The sequence below is a fragment of the Cimex lectularius genome, unplaced genomic scaffold (assembly GCF_000648675.2).
Source record: "Cimex lectularius strain Harlan isolate CLEC.00 unplaced genomic scaffold, Clec_2.1 scaffold313, whole genome shotgun sequence".
Taxonomy (NCBI): domain Eukaryota; kingdom Metazoa; phylum Arthropoda; class Insecta; order Hemiptera; family Cimicidae; genus Cimex; species Cimex lectularius.
Window position 1 is genome coordinate 272196 of NW_019392880.1, and position 22305 is coordinate 294500.

General features: G+C 33.2%; 1 protein-coding gene across 1 annotated transcript; it reads left to right on the forward strand.

The window, feature by feature from the left end:
* Window positions 1-1847: 1847 nt before the first annotated feature.
* On the forward strand, window positions 1848-21802 carry LOC106672305 (E3 ubiquitin-protein ligase synoviolin B-like). Its single transcript, XM_014403629.2, has 12 exons — window positions 1848-2169; window positions 8998-9090; window positions 9157-9309; window positions 9369-9417; window positions 9487-9714; window positions 10163-10262; window positions 10361-10503; window positions 10573-10902; window positions 14157-14300; window positions 14748-14922; window positions 15052-15342; window positions 19839-21802. The coding sequence occupies exons 1-12, from the start codon at window positions 2035-2037 to the stop codon at window positions 19927-19929; spliced, it is 1932 nt and encodes a 643-aa protein (XP_014259115.1). The 5' UTR covers window positions 1848-2034; the 3' UTR covers window positions 19930-21802.
* The last annotated feature ends 503 nt before the right edge of the window (window positions 21803-22305 follow it).

The following is a 22305-nucleotide window of genomic DNA, read 5'->3' on the forward strand; positions in this document are numbered from 1 at the left end:
TTGAAGTCGTGTGGAGTGGTCAAGAATGAGGTAGTTTAGAAAAACACCTTTTTCATTTTTTTGCCAATGTTTCAACCTTTATTCGGGTCGTCTCAGGGTCTAGATAAATTACAAAACATATGTTGATTGGAAAAAATACAATACAGATGTAAATATAAAATTTGAACCAGGTATTTCGTACTCACATAAAGTGTGGTGCTATTCTTGTAGTGTTGTGGTGTCATATTGGTTTGTGTGAAAGGGTCTGGGACGTGGTCACTGTGATATAAAAACAGTAGAATTTAAATTTACGTTTCACAATACTTTCACACAAACTCAATATAACACCTTAAGGATAGCACTACACTATGGTGCCACTATGTCATCAAAACCATCACATTTCTGTTGATCGACCTGCAGATAATCTATGTAGGGTTCCAATCTTCGTAGACATCTAATGACCTCTACAAAGATTGGAACCCTACATACATCACATTTTCAATTGTACAATATTCCAAGGGATGAGCATTCTGGATCGATATACTAAAATTAAAGAAATGGGTGTTTGCTTTAATGGTTTGAAGCCTGGCCACTCCCATGAAAGCATGCAGATCATCTCACTGTAAGTTTTACGACAAACCGCATCATACTTACTTGCACTGAGGTCGACTTAGACATAAATCTCCTGAGCCTCAGCCAGTAAAAGAACAAAACAGTGTAAAATCAATCCACACCCCATCAGTTGCGCACGTATCAAAGGGTTCTTATGAAAATAACAACCCTAACTATTCCATCATACTCTCAACCGCAATAGTTGATGCACGGACTCCTGAAGGAGATTATATCCCGTGTAGAGTTTTATTAGATTCAGGATCTCAAATCAACCTAATGTCTTACAAATCTGCTTGTCTAATTGGTTTGAAAACTAAACTTTGTGAAATCGAAATATCCGGACTAGCCTCATCGTGTGCCCAATCCAATAAATGTGCATCAACCATCATAAGATCCCGTGCAAGTGCTTTAAAGCTTCAATTGACTTTATTATCTTGCATAAGCTCACTGATTATAAACCACCCATGTTTCTCAATAGCAAATCAATCCAAATACCCATTTCAATTACCTTATCTGATCCTGAATTCTTTAATGATTATGAAATAGACATGATCTTGGGAGCTGAACTATTTTGGGACTTAGTCCAGTCTAGACAAATAAAATTTTCCAACAACTTTTTCCTTAGAGAAACAGCTTTAGACTGGATTGTATGCTGGGAAATCATATTTAGAAAGCCTAGCTCGTCACTTAACAAAACAACAATCCGATTACTTAATTATTATTACTTATTAATTACAAAATTTTTGGAAAATAGAAGAATTTCACAATCCTCATCTGAGAACCCGGGAAGAAGCGTGATGTGAAGAACATTACTAGAAACATGTGAATACAAAATCCAAATGAATCCAAGTGGGAGATTTTATCTGTTTTATTTACCTCAAATGCTTTAAAACGGACCAAATATTGTTGTAAAATCAATGGAGGATTGTTTAAGAGATAATTAAGAATATTAACGGTGGCCACTGTTTTTCCTCTCAGTGATGCGGGGAATATTTGAATTGCCGATAAACCGCACCCTATGCGTCCGTGCGCGTCGCATACAAAATCGAAAAACCGGTGGGGGCGCCTCAAACAAAAAATCCGTTTAAAGTCAAATCCCTCTGAGGGAAATTGTGCAAGGCAAATTTTCCGTTATAGTTTTCATTTTCCGACTGAGAGGAAAAACGATTTCGACCATTTTGTGGAAAGAGGGAAAACGCACTCGGCTGGGAAATGCGACGGTCCAACGTGTGAAGTTCGGGTTCGTGGAGTGGAAGCCCTGTTCTGTTTGTCAGTTCGGCTTAACACCGACGGGCTTGCCCTTTTCTCACTAGCAAGGGATCCGTTCGAATCCACTCCGGAACGCAGCGTGTTCGACCCGGTCCCCGTTTCTCTTTTTCGAATGCCAGCCGCGTGATTTGTCACGAGTCGTCTCAGTCCGATTTAAAGAAAAAACAAAAACAAATGAAAATGAGGAATCTAGGAATAACAGTTATTAGTCTCGTCTTGACGATTATCGTGATCGGAAATGCTTATTACCAGAAAAAACAGTTTTACCCTTCTGTTGTGTACATAACAAAATCAAATCCAAGCATGGCCGTAAGTATTCAAGTTATTAATTCGAACCAAATGCCGTTGACGCATTATCACCGACCCTTTTTTCATATCAGCACACACTTTCACTCTTAGCTCACTTTAATTTATTTATTTTCTTTTTATCCCTTCGTATTCCTTTACGGACTTTTTTTTTCTTAAGTCGCTTAAGCCTTTTCGAAGTTCTTTTACACACGGCCCGGTTTTGTCAAGAATATCGTTCCTTCTGGACGGGACACGTCAGATTTTCATTTTGACATGCCGCGTCCACAAAGCCACCCTATTGTTTATTCAATTTTCGATTTGTCTTATTCATGCTTTTATTTTATTTATTTATTTATTTATTTAAAGCTTTCAATCCGTGGGATTTGACGAAATACTTAGCATGACGTCTCTGCTTAGTATTTTTTCTCTCTAGGCCTAAGAACGCATTTGTCCCATTGATGTCAACCGAGCAGTAAACAGATTGTTTTTTGTTCGAAGTACTCTTCGGAAATTATGTATCTCTTTACTTTTCCTCCTCCACCCAATAGATAAAAAGAGGTCTGGTCAAGTCTAAAATATAATTTTATGTTCGGCACTTGGTATTTTTATAAAACTGACCAGCCAGGTCTAGGCTTAGGGTAAACTTTACTCAGCCGATCGTAATCGTGATGATCTTTCATGTGACCTGCAGTAGAATAAATGTGCACTCAAACAATTGAAATAAAGTTATTTTACACACATACACACACAAAGTAAATAATATAAATTCATGCAGCCTTATTATTATTTTTCCCCAAAAATAAATAAAAAGACGATTCTTCCTTCCAAGCATTAAGTTAAGTTTAAGTTAACATTAAGTCCATTAAGAGATAGTAGGGTTCGAATCCCGCTCGTGGCACTGGCTTTTTTTTTTATCTCACCCAATACCTTTCATACAAATTAGTTAACATTAAGTTTTGCAACCAGCAGTCATAGTTTTTAAATCCATCCTTGACGATTTTGCCTTGTGGACTTGATAACCCCCCCCCAAAAAAAAAGCTTAATTTAATATAATACTTTTTGTGAAAATTAACAACCAGATATACCTGAAAATTAGACCATAAAAAAAAACCCTGGAACAAGGTGAATAATATATTCGTTTTAGTTGATTAGAACTATTCATCTCAATTAAATTTTACTTATTCCACATGTGGACAGTTTTTTGTTATTATTATATTTTTTTGGCTTGCATAAAAGTTTTATCAATAATCAATCTCATTGTGAGGGTAATAGATTCGTTTGAATCAATTTGAACAAACTATTAATCTCAATTAAATTTTCCTTCTTCCATATGTGAACAGTTTTATGAGTTTTATTATGATTTTTTTTTGCTTGTTTAGAAGTCTAGAACTTAAGATGCCAAAAAGGCTTAGTTTACTATGTTCTTTCTGTGAAAATTAACAACTGGATTTACCTGAAATTTAGACCATAAAAACCCTAATCAAGTTGAATAAAAGTTTTGTTTGAATTGTTTGAAATAAATTTTAATTAAATTTTCATTCTTCCATACATGGACAGTTTTATTATTATTATTCTTTCTTAACAGTTTTATGAATAATCTTATTGAGAGAATTCCTCCAGTAGTCTGCGAGATAAACCTAATTTGATCCCTATAGATCATAACATTAGGTTCTACAGCTTTGCAATAGTCATAGTTTTTAAATTGTTTTAAATTTTTCTTCTTCCATATATAGACAGTTTTATGAGTTTTATTATTATGATTTTTTTTTGCTTGTCTAGAAGTCTAGAACTTAAGATGCAAAAAAGGCTTAATTTAAATAGTTATTTGTGTGAAAATTAACAACCAGATATACCTGTAATTTAGTCCGTAAAAACCCTAGAACAAGGCGAATAATAGATTTGTTTGAATCAATTCGAACTAATAATCTCAATTAAATTTTCGTTCTTCCATAAGTAGACATGTCTATTATTATTTCCACTATATTTCGTGGTCCGATTGACCAAATAACTTCATTCAATTAATTAATCTTTATGTAAGGTATTGGTTGAAATTGAATCCCGCTAACTTTTTCATTTCAACCAGTACCTTACATAAAGATTAATCTATTATTATTATTTTCCTTGCTTAAAAGTTTTATCAATAATGTCATTGTGAGATTTCATCCATGGTTCCAACCATAACATTAGGTTCCACAGCTCTGCAACCAGAAGTCATGGTTTTAAATCCGTCCTTGACGATTTTGTCTAGTGGACTTGATACCCAAAAAAGTGCTTTTTAATTTATTTTATTTTTTTAAATTAACAACCAGATACACCTGAAATATAGAATATAAAATCCCTTGAACAATCCATGTGAAAGGTTTCTTTGAATTCATTCGAACTATTCATTTCAGCTAAATGTTCCCCCTTTCCTTCTTTCATATGTGGACAGCTATATGAGTTTTATTATTATCATGATTTTTTTGGCTTGTGCAGAGGTTTATACTGAAGATGCAAAAAATACTTAATTTAATATAAATTGTTTTTGTAAAAATTAAGAACTAGATATACCTGAAATTTAGACCATAAAAACCCTAGACCAAGATGAATAAAAGATTTGTTTTAATTGATTAGAACTATTCATTTAAATTAAATTTTACTTCTTCCACATGTGGACAGTTTTATTGTTATTTTTTTTTGGCTTGCTTAAAAGTTTTATCAATAATCAATCTCATTGTGAGAGTTCCTCCTGTGGTCTGCGAGGTGCTAAACCTATAATTTTATCCTTACCGATAAAATGCTATTACGTTCCACACCTCTGCAGCCAACAATCTTAATCCATCCATTACTATTTTTTCTTGTTGACTTGAGTGTTAAATTTAATATAATAATTTTTGTGAAAATTAACAACCAGATTTACCTGATATTAAGACTGTATAAACCCTAGATAGACTAAGATGAACGAAAGATTTATTTAGACTGGTTTGAACTATTTATCTTAATTAAATTTCACTTTTTTCTTCTTCAATATATATGTATATATGGACAGTTTTGTTAATTTTTTTTGCTTGTTTTGAAATTATCAATGATCTCATTGTGAGATTTCAACCTGCGGTCTGTGAGGTGACGAACCTATAATTTGATACTTTTGAACTATTTATCTCAATTAAATTTTCCTTCTTCCATATACGGACAGTTTATTATTATTATTTTGTTAAAATTATTATTTTTATTTATTTGAATGATTCATCTCAGTTTTTTCTTTCTGCAATATACGGACAGTTTTATTATACAATTATTTTCTGGCTTGTAATTTCATTACTTACGAAAGTCATAAATATCATCATAGTACTAATAGCTTGATTACATCTTAATAAATCTTCACCCTTGGGACAATACTGGATATGTCATATTTGGGCAAAATAAGTCCATATTCGAGTAAGTCTTTAGGGACTGACCGACTAAAATTTTTTATGTCAAAAAAGCAAATTTTAATAGTTTTGCCATTTCGATCATTCTGCTGTGTCTATTTGTAAACTGGAATAACTCATATACTGAAATAGAATCAATGCGTTTACCGATGTCCTAATGAATATTTGTCTAGGTGAAACAAAGACACTTTTTTTTTACTTATTTGTTTCATGGGTAACAAACAAATTAATGCATCATCACCTGTACTCCTTGTTTTACACACAAGCAAAACACACACACACACACACACACACACATGCACAAGGAAATAATACATGTTGTCTTATCATTTTAGCCTTTAAAAGAATAAAAAACTTTTTTTCTTTCTGAAAAAATAAAAAAATAAATAAAAAGATTTTCCGTTACAAATGTTAAGTTCCGTTGTTCTGCAGCCAGTAGTCTTAAAATCCATTCTTGAATATTTTTCCTTGTGTACTTGAGATGCAGAAAGTGCTATTTAATATAACAGTTTTCGAGAAATTTACAACCAAATATACTTGAAATTTATACTAAAATCCCTAGAACAAGACGAATAAAAGAATCAAACTACCATTTCATTTAAAATTTCTTGTTGACTTGTTATAAATGAACGATACTGCCTGAATGCCCTGATAGTAGAGCCTATCGAGCTTCTGCAGATGCATTTTTCAGGCTGAAGAATAAACCATGCGACCATAAAAAAAGGTTGAGCACAGCAGAGATTTAAACATTTTCAGTACGGTCTCCCAGTCCACTTTTGACATGATCACTTTTCTTCCCAATGTGAAGCTGCCATCTTAACTTTTGATCAAATGTTAATCGATTAACCTCACTGACCTCTACATGCCACTCAATCAGAAATGAGGAGGGTTGTGGTCCTTTCTCAGCCTGCAAAAGTGGATGCACACGGTTTTCTACACAGAAAGGCGTGGATGCACACGGTTTTCTACACAGAAAGGCGAATCCACTTTCCTTATCTTTTCCATCAATGTTTATCGTCGTCTGCATCACCCCTGTGAACGATGGACAGTAATCGTCTGAATCGGTTCCATTCACTGCGATTAAGAAAAGTGTAACGCTCATCCATTCTCTTGAACAATCCCTAGAAATCACAGACCCCTGAACAGTCCCCTTCGGTTCCTCTGGATAGCCTTGAGGAAATGAGGTAAAATGCCTCTTATTCCAATGTCCCATCATTTCCAAAGTAACGCATATCTCCACGTCCTTCTCGAGGTCAATTGAAAGCATAATTTTTTTTTTAAGAGTAAGGTTTCCTATTATCTGACCATTAGAAAAATTGTAAATATCAAACTGAAACAGGATTTTATTAATTTTCCTATTTAAAATATAACTTGTTCTTTTTATTTTTCAATCTTACTATGTTGACTTTTCATTTGTCAAAATGATTTTGACAATTGTATGCCTCTTAGTTGAAAACAGAATATTTCATTATTTATTATATATACATTTTAAAGATTCTGTTCTTATTTAATTCTCTCTACTATTGTATTAATAGAATATTGCTTAAGATATGTTTTTATTTATGTTTGTTTTATTGTTTGTTATTTTTTACATTTAGTTAATTAACCATTAGTTGTATTATGTTGTGTCCTGCTGCAATTTCTTTTATCTTCCTTCCCCTTTATTTTTATCATTGTGACTAATGTTTGTCATATGCACCTACCTTTTTTTTTTAAAATTAAATTTTGTGTAATGTGTAGTTTGAAGTGCAATCTATGTGAAATCAATGTAATTTTTACACATTCTATTCAAAAATTGTTCTTAACATACAGAAAGACGGTGAATTTATGTTAAAAATAATGTACATGTATGATAATATTTGTGTTTTTTAATACATTTGAAATTTTTTTCACGACAAGCGATACACTTGTGTTATTTTTATTGTTTACCAAATGCCCCATTGATTTTCGTATTACAACGAATAGTGGTGTTCATAGTTAATTTTTTTTGGCAATGTGAAAAAACAAAATAGATTTGTCTTTTTACCTATTGCATTTGTTTAACCCTTTCATTTTCTTGATGTTTGCAAAAAAGTTGATATTCAATGAATGCAAGCATCATTTTATTTAGACACATAAAAGGTTTTGCCCTTTGAGTTTTTAAAAATTGTTTTGTTGGATTGAATGGAGTTAATGATGCTAATGTTATTGGCATGGAATAACTAACTAGTTATAGTAAAATTTCAGTTTAAAAAACATCAGTTTGTCTTGACTAAATTTGACAAATTTCCTTAATATTGCAAATTTGAAACAATTATGCCCATACTCTTAATTGGGCCATTGTGTGCACCTTATTTCATGCGGCTTGCATCATATGAAACATGTTATGTATGTGTCAAATATGAATTTCTTAAGAGTAAGAATTAAATAGTTTCATTTTTCTATACGCTTTTGTCTTGGTCACATACTTTTTTTCTAGAATCATGGTACGATATTTATCGTCTTTGTTCATTATCAGTTAGTAGTTTCTTACCTTTTTTATTTTTTTGCCAACGTTTCGACCTTTATTCGGGGTAAATTACAAAACTACAGATTGGAAATAATACAATTAAGATGTAAATATAAATTTTGAACCAAGTATTTCATACTCACATAAAGTGTAGTGCTATTCTTGTGGTGTCATATTAAGTAATTTACCCAGGCCCTGAAGATGATCCTAATAAAGGTTGAAACGTTTGCAAAAAAATAAAAAAGGTGTTTTTCTGAATTACCTCGTTCTTGGCCCCTCTTCATGACTTCAACAAATTAGTAACTTATTGTTTCGATCATGGTCATTAAGTTCGTTTTGCCTTATTTTAATCTAGTTTCGTTTATATTGGGTTGTCCGGAAAATAATGCAGGATTTTGGTATTAAACAAAAAAAAAGAAACTAGTTACTTTAAAGCAATGTTCTTTAATCAAAATAATTNTTGTAATTTTATATTTTTTATATTTATATTTTTTACAAGTTATACTTCTTTTGTGAAAGAGATTAGAAAAAATGTTGCAAGTTTTAAGCAGTTCTTTAATAATTGTCATATTGAAAACTAATTAGTTTTGATGAGTATCTCTCCTATTCCACCCCAATGCCTTACAACAGCTATCATTACAATTTTGCACATTGCCAAGGAAAGATGTTTAACAAACAAGTTTTACCCCCACAGACCAAAAGAGAAAATCTTACTACTTATCAAATGATTAAAGGATTTGAAAAAAAAAAAAAAAATTGTCAGTTGGATTCTTTTTTTAAGTTCATAAGAAGAAGAAAACAATAGCGTCAGATTAAGTTAGTAGTTTAAATAAGGATGAATCAACAATGAAATAATCTTTTTGTTAAAAATTTCATCATTTAAACTTGTGTTACTCAAATAATTATTTTGATTTAAAAATCAAAAACAACTTAAATTTGTCTTAATTACAGGTGATTTATATTCAAGCGTTTATATTAGTGATTCTAACCGGCAAACTTATGAGGAGGTTGTTTTTTGGAGAGCTACGTCCTGTCGAGTTAGAGGTAATTAAATATAACTGAAACATATCGTAAAAGATTGTCATGTGTGACCTGTATGTTGTCTTCTAGCATCTAATGGAAAGGTCATGGTACGCAGTAACAGAAACATGCCTAGCTTTTACAGTGTTTAGGGATGATTTCAGTCCAAAGTTTGTAGCTCTCTTTACTCTACTTCTTTTCCTAAAATCGTTCCATTGGTTGGCCGATGAAAGAGTAGATTTTGTAAGTTATTGATAATAATTGTAATAATTATAAGATATATAAATTATAATCGCTTCCAGATGGAAAGAAGTCCAGTAATTTCTTGGTTATTTCATGTACGGATAATATGTAAGTATTTTATATCATTTGTCACAAGTTAAAATTGAAAATTATATTTGAAAATTTCCCTTTTCAAAGCTCTTTTACTACTGCTTGGAACCCTGGACATGGCATTCGTACTTCATGCCTACCAGTCGACATTAGTAAAGGGTGCCTCGGTTCAACTAGTATTTGGCTTTGAGTACGCCATCCTTCTAACGATTATAATGAATATAATAATAAAGTATGCATTCCACATTAATGACTTCCATGAATTACCATGGGAAAATAAAGCTGTGTTTCTTCTGTACACAGAACTTGTTATGGGTGAGTATGATCTACTTTATGCACTTTTACTATCAAGTTATTGTCTGATTGCAATGGAAATTGAATTGAATAACTCATTTACTAATTTTAATCCAGTATATGGTAATTTATTTTGCTACTTGCAATATCAACAATCTACTAATAAACAATCGTATTTTATTCTAGCAGTATGTGTTTTCATACTCATTACCTAAACATATTGCATTTTAATGAAGTATATTTCATTAGCTTTAACTGTTTGTAAATGGACTTGTATTCATGCGCCATGACTGAGTTAAGAACATTTACAAACATTTAAACACAAGTTATTATTATTCATGTATATATATTTCGTTTTTTTTTTCCCCCTAAGAGCAGTTTATAATGATGATTACATGATAACTTGATTGATATGATTTCATCCATTAGCAAACCATCTGATCAATTTCATTTATTATTTTTATTTCAGGATTCATCAAAGTCCTACTGTACTTTGCCTTTGTGTTCATTATGGTTAGAATTTATACATTGCCTTTGTTTGCATTCAGGCCTATGTATTTTACAGTTAGGTGAGTATTTTTGCTATTTGTGTATAAACTCGTATGATATTTCTTCCAAACTGAAAAATATAGTTACAATCGTAACTGATGAGTATACATTTTTATAGAGCCTTTAAGAAAGCCATGAATGATGTGATAATGTCACGAAGGGCAATAAACAATATGAACACCCTTTACCCAGATGCTACTGCAGAAGAGCTTGCTGCTGCAGATAATGTATGCATTATATGTAGAGAAGAAATGCATTCTGGTAAGCTGTTTAATCCTCTTTTCCTTATAATTAATACCAAATGTTTATAATTTTTTGTTGTACTTATAGCCTCGAAAAAACTACCGTGCAACCACATTTTCCATACTTCTTGCTTAAGATCGTGGTTCCAAAGGCAACAGACTTGTCCTACTTGTAGATTAAATATCTTGAGAACTCCTGGAAATCCTGCTGCTGCTGCTCCGAATCCACCGAATCCTCCAAGGGGTGAACACCACCACCACCACCACCACCACCAGCAACAGCAGCAGCAGCAGCAGCAACAACAACAACAGCAGCAGCAACAACAACAACAGCAGCAGCAGCCGCCGCCGCAGCAGCAGCAACAACAACAACAACCACCTCCAGGAAATTTTCAATGGATGCAGAATGCCCAACCAGGTTTGTTTAAATATTTTTTGTCATGCTTTATGCCTAAGTTGAAGTTTTACTAATGACTGCTGTTGCATTGATCAAATAATAATTTATAATTTTGTCTGACCCTTTGGGGACCACAGTGGTCGACTGGTTAGGGAATGGGGAATGGGAATCATCATCCATCCCTAACCATCGACTAGTACGTGCCACGTTGGAGGTTCTGGGTTCGTATCCTGGCATAGCCCATGGCTTTTCTAATTGATTATGGTACAAAAAAGTATTGTAAAGTGGTTTGACATCTCATCAATTTAAGACGTTAAGGTAGGCCGTCCACTAGAACAGTTTTCGGCCGAACTTGATCGTCCATTGCACGGCCGAATAGGGCCGGATGATCTAAAAGCGAAGAAACGAATGAGCACGTGTCCATTAGATTTGCTCGGTCGTGAAGGGCCATGCATGGCCGAAGCACGTTCCGATCCAAATAAAGTTGGATTTTCCAGTCCTATTCAGCCGAATTGTTACTTTGAATTCAGCTGTCAACCACGTGACATCAAATGCTCACCATTGTTTAACGCCGTTCTTTACTTTTTGTTTACCTTTTAGTTTCGTTTTCATTTCGATGGATTGCGAAAAAATTGCTAAGTGCTGTTGAGGAGAACCAGGCTCTTTGGGACATGCATGATCCGCTCTATCATTGGAGATATGTCTAGTGCAAGCTGTAGTCGAGTATAGCTTTATAAACTTTCAATATTTTTATTTCTTTCCCTCCATTTGTATGAAAACAAAGAATTTTCAAGCAGCAACAAATCTTCTACATCCATTTGGGCTGTGTCGTGAACTGACAAAAATTGGCTACAGTGGACGATGGCGTTCGGCCATATTGCCGGTCCTCTGGTCAAATAGTTCGGCTGTTGAACGGCTGTCCTAGTTCGGTTCCAATAGACGAGCAGCCCTCCTTTATGGCAGGAATTTATTTTTAGACCTCTTTCTGATCCTTTCAAACAAATTTCCCAAAATCCTTTTTAAAAAGATAGTTATAGTAACTTACTGTGAGTAGGAATTATCTTTTTAAAAAGGATTGAACCCCGCACTCACTCCACTATTCTTCATTTCTATTAATTTCCCAAAATGTCGAGGGGCATTGGTGGAAATTGAAGCCGAAATTGAAGCCTTCTTCCAGTTTCTTATAAAATGGAGGGGAGGAAAGAATAAGTAATAACTACTCTCTGAAATAGATTTGATATAATATACTAAACACAATCAAAGAAATGAATGTTGGATTACAATGGGTTAGGGCGAATAGGTAATACCTGCTCATTAACATTTGACCCACTTTTTGTATGTAGGTAATTGCATGTAATTATAAAAAAATAAACTAAAATAACAGTTTATAAAAAATGTTTAATTGTTTACGAAAAAAAAGTAATTTAAAAACTAAGCAAATCTTGTGAATCAAGGTATCTTCCTGGGTGCTGGTCCTGGTCGACTACAGTCCTTCTGGAACTCATTCATAAAAACAAATTAAAAAGTCATTTTTTTTAAAGACATAAATTCTCAATTTTGCATAAAATTGAAAGAAAATAACATAGGAAAAATAGTAGACGTTATTTCAGGTAAAAATGAACCTTTCTTGAAGGAGAAGGTCTCATAAGAAAGCTCTAGGTTATGGAAAAAACAAAATCCACCTAGTCTCAAATAGAGCTAGAAGTGCAAAAAAAAAAAAAAAAAAAAAAAAATTGACAAAAGAATACAGGCAAATTTACAAACACATTATATCGTGAACATGAGATAGACATGTAATGGGCTAAAATTATTTCAGTATATTTAATTTTGATTTGTAACGTCAGTTTTGATAGAAATAATAAATTAATGCTAAAATAACGGTATAATTATATGTAAATATTTTGCCAAAGTAAAATGTGATGATCATTTTATTGGTGATCATCACCAAAACTCGGGTTAATAGGGGCTTAGGTATAGATGTACAGAAATATAATATAGAAATTTGCCTTATACTGCTCAGTTTTAACGATTTAATAGGGTTTCCATTAGAAGCACTAAATTGTTTGTAAATATAACCTTTTATTTTTCTCTACATTTAAAAATATTGAAATTTTTGATAATAAGCATCAAAATAAGTTTATTTTTGAAAGCAATAGTGCAAAGTAGTTTTCTGATATATATAATAAGCTAGTTTTGGCAGAACTATTGGGTTTCACACCCGGTTAGACATGTTAATCTCTGGTGTGTTCTTCCTTTCTTAAAAATTAGTGCAGATCCTCCTGTGGCAGGCCATATGTGGTACTCGACAGTTCAAAGTATGCTCCTGAGGCCCAGGAGAAATTGGACAATTTATGACTTCATTACAAAAACAACCAATGTAAAAAATGTAAAAAAAAAAAAATCAGGAGAACGAAAAAACTGTTTACTATTTATATTTTTTATATAAAACCCATGGAATGTATACTTGATGACCATTTAACAGGTTTTCAAAATTTTTTTCTTCTTCAAATGCATACCGTGTTGCAATGGCACCTTGAACTGGAAACCTCTTGACTAAGATTGTTTTTGAATGAGACTGTGGAACGAAAACTAAAAAAAAAGAAATTAAAAAAAAAAAATTAATGCACAAAACATGAAAAGTAAGACCTCATTCCTCCTCACTACCCTTATTATGAGACTCTTCCATCATGATGCTCATATTCTCTTCTTAAGTGATTGAAAGAGCACTAGCTTAGTCTCCAGGATTAAAAGTACAAAAGATCTATACATTAACAAATTCGTTACAGACGTTCTAGAATGATGCACCTCGACCAATTAATATCTTATAATTAATTAAGGTTTTTAGTTGAGATGAAAAAGTCAATGGCACGAGCGGGATTCGAACCCACGCTCTTCGGCTAGATACGCCGCTGCTCTACCACTTGAGCTATCGTGACTTCGATCCACTTGGACACTAACTTCTCATCTCAACCCCACCTTTTGAATTTTCCCTCCTTTTTGCCATTTTTCAAATGTCGTGTAATCTATTTGATTCTCGGCGACAAATTATTTATTTATGTTGTATTTGACAATGGTTGTTTTTGTGGAATTAGCCTAACTTTTTAAGATATTTAATAACTGACAATGGTTATTTTTGGAATGCATATACATTTAAATGCAGCCAGTTCCAAAAAATAAGCTAATACAATTGCATTCAATTAATATAATACTTTTTAAACTGATATCCACGACTAATTTATTTTTAACTAATTCAATTGTTGTTATTATCTGCTTAGCTAATGAACCGACTCCTCGTGGAGATGATGAAAGGCCGAGTCAACCACCACCCAATGTCTCTAGTCCATCTCAACAGCAAGCACCAGGAGGGGGCGAGAACGTACCATTTTTCCGTCCTCCACCATTTCCATATATGTTATTTAGTAAGTTGTGTTCCATTTTTATTGCCTGTTCCTTAGGAAATTTTTCAATGTCATTTGCAGTAGATTCAAAATTGTACAAGAATCATAAGCATTAACGTCTCTTTTATCGATATTAATTATGCCTACACTCAATATTTAAAATATATTTGAAAATTAATTACTTGCTATTTTTCTATCAGTGGAGTGACAGATCTATTTTGGATTGACTCCTACGTGCAATTGAAAGTGCACTTTTCTTTAGAAATTAAAGCAATTTAAGCAGCAATTAAATGATTTTTTTTTAGTATAGGTGCTTAGTACCAATAACTAGGTTGACAGTAAGATAGCCACAAAATATTTCTTTATATGCTTCTGCTTTTTGGCAGATCAGTGAAGTACATGTTTATTTTACATACAGTGATAATTTTTTTGTATCATGCTTATAATGTATTTCTTATTCTTCTGTAGATATCCCTCCTCCTATGCCCCCTACTCAAGGCCTTAGCGATGAAGAATTACGCCAGTTGGAACAACGAACTAGAGAAGGGATTGAAGCACGTCTTCGTTGTTTACAAAATATTCAGTGCCTCTTAGACGCATCTGTGGTAATGATGCAGCAATATTCAGCGGCTGTCGCTGCTAGGTATGAATTTTTAAAAAAATTAATTAATTATGTCTGTTCATACTTATAATTTTATTTTACCTACCTTGCATGCTTTGAATCTCTTGAATTTTGTTTTATTCCTGAAACCAATGTTATTTTTGTTTGCAGTCAGATGTATGACAATATGTACCAGGGTTCATCTACAAGCCGTGGCACTTGCACTTCTGATAACGTGCCAGACAATTCTGACGCTTTCCCATCTACCAACAAAAACAATCTAGCAGCTGGCTTAAATCGCGATCTTCGCACTACTGAAAATGAACCAAAACCATCAGAAGAAACCTTGGCACAATTTGCTACAGGTGAAAATAGGGAAGCCCCAAAACAAACAAAGAGCACTGAATTAGAAGAATTAGAACCTGAACCTTCGCCTTCTGCTAATAGCGTAACTACTGACAGGTAATAATATATATAGCGGAAATGTAAATATCATATCAAAAACTTATTTAGCCAAACAACATAAAACAGTGATTCTTAAAACCTTGATACCAGGGGGCTCCAGTGATGAAATGATCCTGGAGTGAGGATGCATGTGTGTCCAATGTATATCGCGGGGATTAAGATGAGTAAGGACTACATTTTGTGTCTGCTTACCTTTCCACCATTGCTATTTAAGGCAGCTCCTATAAAGTTTCGTCCGTTATCTAGCAGGATTTCAGTTGGGAAAGTTCTACAAGCTGGGAATCTGTCCGAGGATGCTGGGAAGGCATTGGTAGTAAGCTGGGGTACTACTTACATGTACAGCTTTAGTACTCAAACTGAGATGCAGATATAAGCTGTTCATATGCACGGACTCTCTTAAACGACAGGACAGTGAAGTCAACCCCGACTCGCACGAATGCTCGCTCTTGGGTGAAGCAAGATGGGGGAAGCGAGCTCATGAATTTGATAGCTCTTTATTCTCAGATGATGACAACGGTGACATTTGTGAGTGCATTAGCGGATTACTTGTAGAACAGATGTGATGCAATAATGACGATGCAACAGGGGTGAAGTTGTTGAGGGTCTGCATGTAACTGCACAATGTGGTAGTGGTCGATAAGTAAAGCAACAAACTGTGACTTACCAGGATGTAGGATGGGATGCTGAGTGTTACATGACAGCTGTGCATAGCTGACCACCTACTCATCCTCGAATGGCATTAAATTCATTAAGTTTTGCTGATTTTTGTCTCGGGGAAAATAATGGTGTTGAATGTGCAAATAAATGACTGGTCAGAAGCATCTGCAAAACCAATTAACACATTCGCGACCAGCAGATCATTTACAATTCTGATACCGAGAACCCGCAAAAATAATGAAATTTTGAACCTGGTTGCCGCAAACTCGTATTGTTAAGGCAAAGATAAAAAACATAAAATATATTTGGAAATATCAATGTGCGCTGTTTAAATTAATAAATATATATGTATTTTTGGCTTTGGCTGAGCCATCAGCCACGTGTTGACCGGATCCCGGAAGGGACACCAACCCGTTGGCAGTGCGCAGCCGACCAAGCTGACCGCCACCATGAACCATAGGAGACCTCGAGAGACTCCCCTGTTTTATATCATTCAATAGCCTTCATAATTATTTATACTTGCTTTGGCATATATAGGTAGATATATTGAATAATAGACTACTTGAAATGATTTTGCTTTGTTTATTTCACTATATTACATGTATTTTGGGATTACAAAGCTGAAAAATAAAATTTAATATTTCTGTTTAATATGATTAATAGTAAAACAACGAATTTTGCATAAAGGAACTATATAATTTGCATATTTATATAGTATCTCAACGTTTCCAACATTTTTGTGGATATGTTGATTTTCCTGACTACGATCCTTCCCAACTGGTGTGTTGATAAGTCACCTGAAAGCCTGTAAAGAGGATCATGATGATGTGCTCGACCCACTGCTATTGAGCTAGTACTTGGTATATTTTCAAGATCATGATGTTCGGTAGCAGAAACAAGCCTTTCTTCTGCCAGAGTTAGTAAAAATGTGTGGTGATTAGTGACCGTTAATCGATGTTTATTTAGAAATCTTGAGATGCGGTCTGGTGTGATGTAGGTTTCAGAAAAACATTTTCTTTATCGTGCCAACATTTCGATCTTTATTGAGATCATCTACAGGGCCTGGGATTTACAAACATTGTTTACATATAACAATTACATTTTGGATGTGGAAAAGTGAATTTATACAATGCAAAATATATTTTTTATATATTCAATCAAAGTATTTCTACTCACTCAGTGTTTGTCTTCTACGTAATTGTGCCATTCTTGCGTGTCGTGTCGAGAGTGCCAGTGAGATTTTGCTATTTTTTGCAATCATATCCATATGCAAAATCCTACAGGACTCGCTACCCACCATCTTGAACACCAACACAATTTCAACTTCAAAAATCCAAAAATATTATATACAGACCAAAACAAGCATAAACATAATTTCTTAGAAATGGTTTATATCAACAGAGATAAACACAGCATCAATTACAGAACAGATACATGTAAACTCAGTCGCAGCTACGCCAATATCATTAATCAAATTCAATACAGATAACATACCTATATCATCACATTACATTCCACACATCAAATATTTTTCACATAGTCTAATTTCCCAACAATTTAGCTTTCCTTTTCCTAATTATCCCGTTCTATATATTCCTGAAAGGATAATCTGGCCGAACCATTACCAACACATTTTTTCCCTTCGTCGGCTTCTTTGAGGTGAAAAGAAGCCGACGCCTTATACAAAAATGTCTTTTCTATACCGACTTCCTTCCCCACCCTTTCAAAATCCAACGTATATTAACATAAAACAGCAAAAATCTCACTAGCACTCTCGACACGACACGCAAGAATGGCACAATTACACAGAAGACAAACACTTTGAGTGAGTAGAAATACTTTGAAATTGAATATATAAAAAATATATGTTGCATTGTATAAATTCACTTTTCCACATCCAAAATGTAATTGTAATATGTAAACAATGTTTGTAAATCACAGGCCCTGAAGATGATCTCAATAAAGATCGAAACGTTGGCACGATAAAGAAAATGCTTTTCTGAAACCTACATCACACCAGACTGCATCTCACGATTTCTAAATAAAAGTTAGTAAAAATTTCGAAAAAATTATTTTGATATTTGGATTGAGCTTTCGATATAAAATATTTGAATTGAAGAGTGTGCAATGTAAAAGAAACATAAAAACTCTTTTTGTTCATTTGATAGATTTTCATAAAAATGAATAATACGAAAGATATTGATCAGCAAGATCAACACCTTTCGTATGTAGATTGTATTTCATTATGAACTCAAGCTTTTGAACTTTCTGTCTAGTTTTTTATTTATTTTTCTAGTCTCGATGATATTGGCATTATGCATGGTGGCAACATCTCGTTTTCCTTTCCATTTGAGAACTTATACCTCTCCTTTATACCGAAAACAGATTTACCGATTTTCAGTCTGAGATCGTTCAGTTCCTCTGGAAATTCATTCTTCCGCGTAGTACCACAAATACAAATTTTCTACTTCAATAAATTTTCAATGCAATACTATTGTAGTAATTGTCCGTGTATACATGGTACTCTTCAACACAAGCTGATTGAAGCTGATCAGTGCTTGTCAGTGGTGGTGAACGATGCGTAACCCATTTCATTATCATGTCCCATTGGTGTTCTACAGGATTCATGTCAGGAGAACGTGTTGTCCAATGCAAGGTGGTAATCCCTACATCCTTAAAGTAATGCTGTTTGAAGTTGTCCCCAATAATGAAGCGAATGGGACCACAGCTTCCAGAAGAACTTACTCAATGTACCTTAGTGCAGTCAAAAATCCATTTTGTATGTTAATCAGTTGGGTATTTGATTCCACCCCGTAAATTGTTTTCACGTTTTCTACACATACGGTCCGAGAAACCGGCACTCATCCCCCCCCCCAGATGATTGTTCAAGTGTCCGAGTGAGATGCTCATTTGCAATAGTCACCTTTTTACTCGATGCTTCTCCAGTAGTACAAAACCTGATGCTGGACATGTCGAAATTTCTTGGCTATTCTCACGAAGCCTTCTGATAACTGTCTTAGAGCTCACACTATCAAGGAAGCCGTTAAATGATAGGTCCATAGCAATAAAATTATCATTTCTAGTCATCGTATATGGTCGACCAGTACCCTCTCTTCAATTGCGACTTTCTGTGGTCCTAAACCGCTCTAGACCATCATGGATGGTACAGCGTGACACACCTACTAAATAATGGCTATGAGTTGGTGATTTTCTTAATTGTTCATCTAAAAATGGTAAAAAGATTAGTTACTCTATAAAGGTAAAAAACAAGTTAATAATGTTGTTTTTAAATACTCAATTAATTATACACAATTTTTTTCGAAATGAAAAATTTGTGTCAGGCGGGATTCGAACCCACGACTTTCGGCTCAATATGCCGCTGCTCTACCACTTGAGCTATCGTGACCTCGATCGTCCATGCCACAAACTTCTCACTTCGACTACCCAATTTTATTCTAATTATAAGCAAATCGCGGCTTCATATAGAAACACTTTTTATTAATGATTGTCCTAGATTAGCGGGACTGTGTACGATTCACAGGTGTGATTCTAGATTAATACTAAATTTTATCAGCTTCTATTAAATATATAAATACTCAATTAATTATACACAATTTTTTCGAATTTTAATTTTAAGTCAATTATTAAATTATAAATTTATAATTAAATTTTATTTTGTCAACTATTAATCTTAATACCTAGTTATTATGGAAATTAATCAAATAAAAGTGTCCGGTTTTGCTTTTAGTCTTTGAGTCTATTTAATGCGTTACTTAAATAAGAAAAATATGAATAACTTTGTTTATTTGATGTTTATTGTTTTTTGTTAATTACAGCGGAGAGTCAGTTCGTGCTGTTAGCAATCAACCCCCTCCTGGTGATGATGCTGTAAGACTGAGAAAAGTTGAAAGATTTTCACAAAACTAGTAAATTTGGTAGACTCCTTGAATTTCTTTTTATTTCATTGCCCTTAAATATACTTCTTTCTTTATAACCAAAATGCTGTGTTGCAATCAATAATGTATCAATCTTTTATTTTGTTATGTGATTACCTAAAGATTTTATATTGTTTTGAATTAAGTGATTAAGTAAAGTTCGTTTGTAAATACTTGTGTTTTCGTTATATTCTATTTTTATGATAATGTGAAATTTGTAAGCCAATATTATAATTAAAAAAAAAAAAAAATGTAAACGATTGGCAGGCATGTTTCACTGTTGATGCGAATGAAATTTGTTTAATTGATAATAAGGTTTATTTATTTCAGTCACTTAAAGTTAAGATTGTAATATTTTTGTAAATATTTCAATTTAAGACCTCCCATGTAACATTGGGAAACGCGCAATTTATTATATTTCTATTGCTGAAACAAATTACTACTGTTTATAATTTACCTCTTTTGAGCTCGTTAATAATAAAAAAATTGGACTGAATATTAAAAGAAATTGTTGATATATTTAAAATTAATTACAAGTACACACGAGAAAAAAAACAATAAGTCAAGTCAGACAGAAATACAAACAAAATACACAAACATGCCCATATTCTCCCTTCAGCTAATCGAAAGAAAATTGTCTGTCCTTTAAGGATTATGACTGGTGTACATAAAAGTAATTTATTTGTTTATGTTTTAAACATGAATGATAGTAATACAGGTAACCACTGTATGATTGTCATATTCCTATAAAAAATTTAAAAAAAAATGCCGTGCTATGTGATCTGTGGTGTTCAAAACAAAGACCTCATAAAAAATTCCAAAAATAAACATATTTTTATAATAAAAGAGATATATTGTAATAAAAGAATTTTTCATATATATATTGATATGTATTGAATGTTCTTATTTGTCATCACTAAGCACCATTAAACAAAGGGAATATAATTTTCCCCAAGATATCCATGTTTAACTTTCTTCTGCAATATTATGCAAAACTTTCTTTTTAAAATGTGGAAATTCTCCGGGCAAATTTGATACGACATATGACTCTAAAATTGGAAAGTATCAAAAATAAAACTTGATGTGCTTCCATTTGTGGTGATGTCCAATCACAAAGCGTTGAAACGTTTATCCGGAGATGTTCCTTAAATCGCCGTGTCCCAGAATATCGTATTATACAGTGGTTACCCGTATTACTCAAGTTCACACAGACTTATTTTTTAGTTTCTACTTAATTCTTTTTTAACTTGAAGCATAACCTTTCCAGGCTTTGCTGCAGTAATAATTGTTTTTTTCTTTCTAAAATATGTATACATTGTATATATGCTTGTTTTTATTCTGGGAATATGTTGTTACATGTTTGGAATGTGATTTATTTCTTTTATAATACCAGCATGTGTAAGATTATTTAATTTATACACCTTTGTTATAAGGGAACGTGTGCAAACTTCTCAGATCGGATCTTGCTCAGGTTAAAAAATGAAATTATTCTCAATGGTGCTATTTAATTAATGTGAAATACTAGAGTTTGGGTTTTAAATGTTGATCCAAATTCTATGTTGGCAATTTTTAAATATTTATTTATTGTAGAGGCCAGGGTGTTATAGTCACGTCATCCATCAAATTTCAAAACCTTGTATTTGAGAAGACCTTCAACACTCAAAGGTTTCTATTTTGTTTGCTTATTTTGTAGCCTTATAATTTGTGGTATATTTTAATTTTAATTTGTTAAAAAAAAATTGTTCTGCTGAAAAACCATACTTGACCCAGTCAAACAGGAGGTGCACTTGGAGAATGCATAAAAACATTTAAATATTTAAAGGATGTATATTGATTAAGAAAAGAATACAGATTTGAAAGTGAAATTTGTTTGGTTGAATGTTATGGAAGGCAACTTCTGTACCCTTGCATGCTTTACCGAGATGTTTTTTAACATTTTTATTTTCTGTGCCAAAATGCTTTTTCTTTTTTTGGGTGGGGGTCAAGTAAGGATTTCAACCTTTTCCCCACTCAGTAAAAAGCCTCCGAACTTAAGTGAAATAGACGCAAACACAGTTAAAAGAATTATGGGCTAAATTAATAAACAACACAATGTCTTGTAATTATCAACTTTAATCAACAACAAAAACCCATATAAACCCGCAACCTCCAATTGCCTTGCCACCGGCTCCTCAGTATGGGTCGTAAAAAACCTTGCCCTTACCATTTAACATCGAGGATGGTTAATTTTCTGTTAATTTTTTCCCTTCTTATTTTGTGTATGTGTATGTTTCATTTTGATACAAGTTGTGCCAAATTTTGTACTTTTTGTTATTCAAGGCGCTGAAGCCCCAAAATAAAATTTATTTTCTTCTTTTTTTAAATAGTC

Bases quoted from the DNA above. Each gene is read 5' to 3' on its own strand.
- LOC106672305 (XM_014403629.2), top strand. From the start codon at position 2,035: ATGAAAATGAGGAATCTAGGAATAACAGTTATTAGTCTCGTCTTGACG. The intron at 9,715-10,162 runs GTGAGTATGATC...TTTTTATTTCAG, and splicing joins GTACACAGAACTTGTTATGG to GATTCATCAAAGTCCTACTG. The intron at 14,923-15,051 runs GTATGAATTTTT...TTTTGTTTGCAG, and splicing joins TCAGCGGCTGTCGCTGCTAG to TCAGATGTATGACAATATGT.